Source organism: Temnothorax curvispinosus, unplaced genomic scaffold (assembly GCF_003070985.1).
Source record: "Temnothorax curvispinosus isolate PA1 unplaced genomic scaffold, ASM307098v1 QBEX01006973.1, whole genome shotgun sequence".
Classification (NCBI taxonomy): domain Eukaryota; kingdom Metazoa; phylum Arthropoda; class Insecta; order Hymenoptera; family Formicidae; genus Temnothorax; species Temnothorax curvispinosus.
Genome location: NW_020216753.1, coordinates 10,063 through 13,341, shown reverse-complemented (window position 1 = coordinate 13,341; position 3,279 = coordinate 10,063). Strand labels below are relative to the sequence as shown.

Genomic DNA, 3,279 nt, shown 5'->3' with positions numbered 1-3,279 from the left:
CAGGGAATGCGCCCTCGGGAGCAGGGGAAAGGGACCGCACAGGGTACCGCAGGGTCCAAGACAGAGGGGGAGTGGACACAAGTGGGAAGGAGGGGCAAAAACAAGGCTCAGGCAGTCAAGCGAACAGCCGAGGAGGAACGCCGGAAATAATAATGTCGCGAAAAAGCCTGAGCAAGGAGGGAAGCCTGGGGGGAAAGATCAGAACCAACTCGCCCTGCAGCAGGATAAAAAAGCGAAGAGGCGCACGCCGCGAACGGCCGCGATAACGTTGACGTGCCCGGAAGGCGAGTACGCCGAAAATATGGGTACAGTCAGACGGAAGGTCGACTTGGAGAGCCTCGGCATAACGAGACCCCCCCAACGTTAGGCGCACGGTTACGGGCGCCATAAGCCTGGAGATTGCCGGTCAGGGCAACGCCGAAAAGGCCGTCGCGTTAGCCAATAAAATGGCGGAGGCCCTGGCCAGCAAGGAGAGGGTGAGAATCAGCCGCCCAACTATGACGGCTGATATTAGGTTGAGCGGTTTCGAGGAATCGGTCGCAGAGACCGAAATATGCAAAACCGTGGCGCTAAAGAGAGATACGGGCATCACGAACGTCACGGTGGGACCGATCAGGAGGATGGCCAATGGTCTGTGCTCCACCGTAGTGAAGTGCCCGTTGGCTGTGGCTAACGTCTTTACCAAAAAGGGAAAGGTGGCATTGGGGTGGTCTTCAGCGAAGGTGGTCATGCTGGACAAGAGACCACTCCAATGTTTTAAGTATTTAGAATTCGAACACACCCGCGCGACCTGCCGAAACGAGGCGGACCGCACCGGGGCGTACTACCGATGTGGCGAGGACAGCCACTCGGCGCGCGACTGCCAGGTCCCGGTGCGCTGTGTGGTTTGCCTTGGCAAGGGGCTCCCCCATGAACACCGAATCGGGGGGCCCTCCTGCAAAAGGTGCAAGCAAGGAAAAAGAGACAAAGCCGCGGAGAAGGAAAGAGGCGAAGCGGCCAAATCAGGAGAGGGAACGTCGAAGGCTAAAGGCAAGAGCAGCGCAAAGCCCAAGAAAATATTAAAAGTTAAAGTTTAATAGCTAACTAATAAAGCGAAATTATAAAGCACATGCATGGAGGGGTGCAAGGGGGCTTACATGCGTGAGCGCACGTGAACAGAAAGGCTTTTCTCCCCTGCACCCTCCCCCATGCATGTACTTTATAATTTCGTTTTACAACTTAGCATGTACTTTATGTTGTAAAGCGAGGTCCACGCAGCCTACCGGCGGGGTGGGTGCGGGGGAGGGGGGGGCCGAAGGCCCCCCCCTCGCACCCCCCCGTTGTGTGTGTGTGTGTGTGTGTGCTTCCCACGCATAATTAAACTAATGAAACTCCCAGCGTGAGACCATACCATTTGCCTAACAGCGGTTCAGTCAAATAGCATCTGCCTAGGAAAATAGCATTTGACTAGGAAAATAGCAAGAATAAATGGTGAAAGCTATTTGGCCAGGCAGATAGCATTTGCCTAGTCAGAAGCTATTTTCCTAAAATAATCATTTGCCTACGACATATATATATCATACATACATACATACATACATACATACATACATACATACATATATACCCAGATAGCAAGTTGCCCGTAAGTTGCTGTCAGTTTGCTTAAAACTGCTCCGCTTAAGTTGCTTTTAATATTGAGGAAAGCGGCTTCCGATTTTGCCTATTGAATTGCCGACTTTTATTGCCACCAAAACGGTTGCCAACAGATTGTGGCAACTTTTATGGCAATAAGTATGCTACGAGCTTTCCGCTTGTTTGCGTAAGGTAATCGTTGTCTGCATAATGCTTTTAAGTTGCTCTAAACGAAATTACTGTTGTCTGGTGACAGCAATATGATGACAACTGAATGGAAACTTATGCCAAACACTATTTCCTTTCTTATACCAAGGAACGCTTGGCTATCTGAGTATATATATATATATATATATATATATATATATATATATATATTGTTGCGCCCGAGCCGAGACGCCCGGTAGAAACCCGGAAGGCAGTCGCAAAGCGCTGCCTGACGACGTGCTTGACGACGGGCCTGTCGTTGTTTGTTGACAGATGTCGGCATTCAGATTCTCCGCCGGGCCTTTGAGCCGAACAGACGTGTTGACGAGCTGACTGTATATTATCTCATTTCCGCATTAAACGAGTTCCTTTCTTACTGAGAGTCTTTATTCCCGGCAACGGGATCGCGCGCCGCGTTCGCGAGTGTGTCTGTATGTTGTGAGTGCAGCGAACGCGCGGTTGAGCGCAACAATATATATATAACCGGAAGTCCATATATAGGTTATATATATATATATATATATATATATATATATATATATATATATATAACCTATATATGGACTTCCGGTTGAGCAAGAAAGGCGGGTGGCGAGAAGAGAGAGAGGAATTAGGGATGGAACAGCGGAGTAAGAAACGAGGAAGGTGGAGAAATGGAAGAGAAGCATAAAAGAAGGTCAAAGGAAGGCGAGCACATGGAGGAGGAACCGGAGGCGTGAGAGAATCGGAGTTACCCACACAGCATGATATATTTTTTGTGAATCATTTTTTGAAATATTTTAATAAAATATTTTAACAATTTTTCGTAAATATCTTTAAAACATTTTAAAATATTTTAGGAAAATATTTTACAAAAATATTTTTTAAATGTTACGCAAATATTATAAGAAATATTTTTATTAGACTAGTATGAAATATTTCATGAAAGATTTAAAAATATTTTAAAAATGTATATAAAAATATTTTTAAAAATGTAGGAAAAATCTTTTACAAAATATTTCTGCTATATATGGCAAATATTTTATACATTTTTTTTTATCAATTACAATATCTTTCATAAAATAATTTAGAAATATTTCAAAAATTCTCCATTAAACATTTCTAGCAATACATCAAAACAAATTTTTTTTTTAATTTTACAACAAATATTTTGGAAATCTTTGAGTAATATTTGTGCATTTTGAACAAGTAAATTAAAAATTTTATACTTATTTGCCGTTTTTATATTCACTATATAGACATCACAGACGCGCGCTTTGCGCGCGCTATTTAGTTTTTTACTATTAACTTTTTGACAATTAACTGTCAAAATATGCATTGGCTGCGTTCAGCCGATACTCCGCTAGCCTAGCAATCGTGAGCAGTCGCTCGTTTCCTCTCCTTTGACCCAATGGATTAAAAGGAGAGGAATAACGAGCGACTGCTCACGATTGCTAGGCTAGCGGAGTATCGGCTGAA

The 3,279-nt window shown here is 44.3% G+C and overlaps 1 protein-coding gene across 1 annotated transcript; it reads left to right on the top strand.

The window, feature by feature from the left end:
* Positions 1-446: 446 nt before the first annotated feature.
* Positions 447-1,076, top strand: LOC112456554. The gene has a single exon (XM_025019176.1). It carries the CDS (start codon positions 447-449, stop codon positions 1,074-1,076), a length of 630 nt encoding a protein of 209 aa, XP_024874944.1.
* Positions 1,077-3,279: the final 2,203 nt, after the last annotated feature.

Bases quoted from the DNA above. Each gene is read 5' to 3' on its own strand.
- LOC112456554 (XM_025019176.1), top strand. From the start codon at position 447: ATGGCGGAGGCCCTGGCCAGCAAGGAGAGGGTGAGAATCAGCCGCCCA.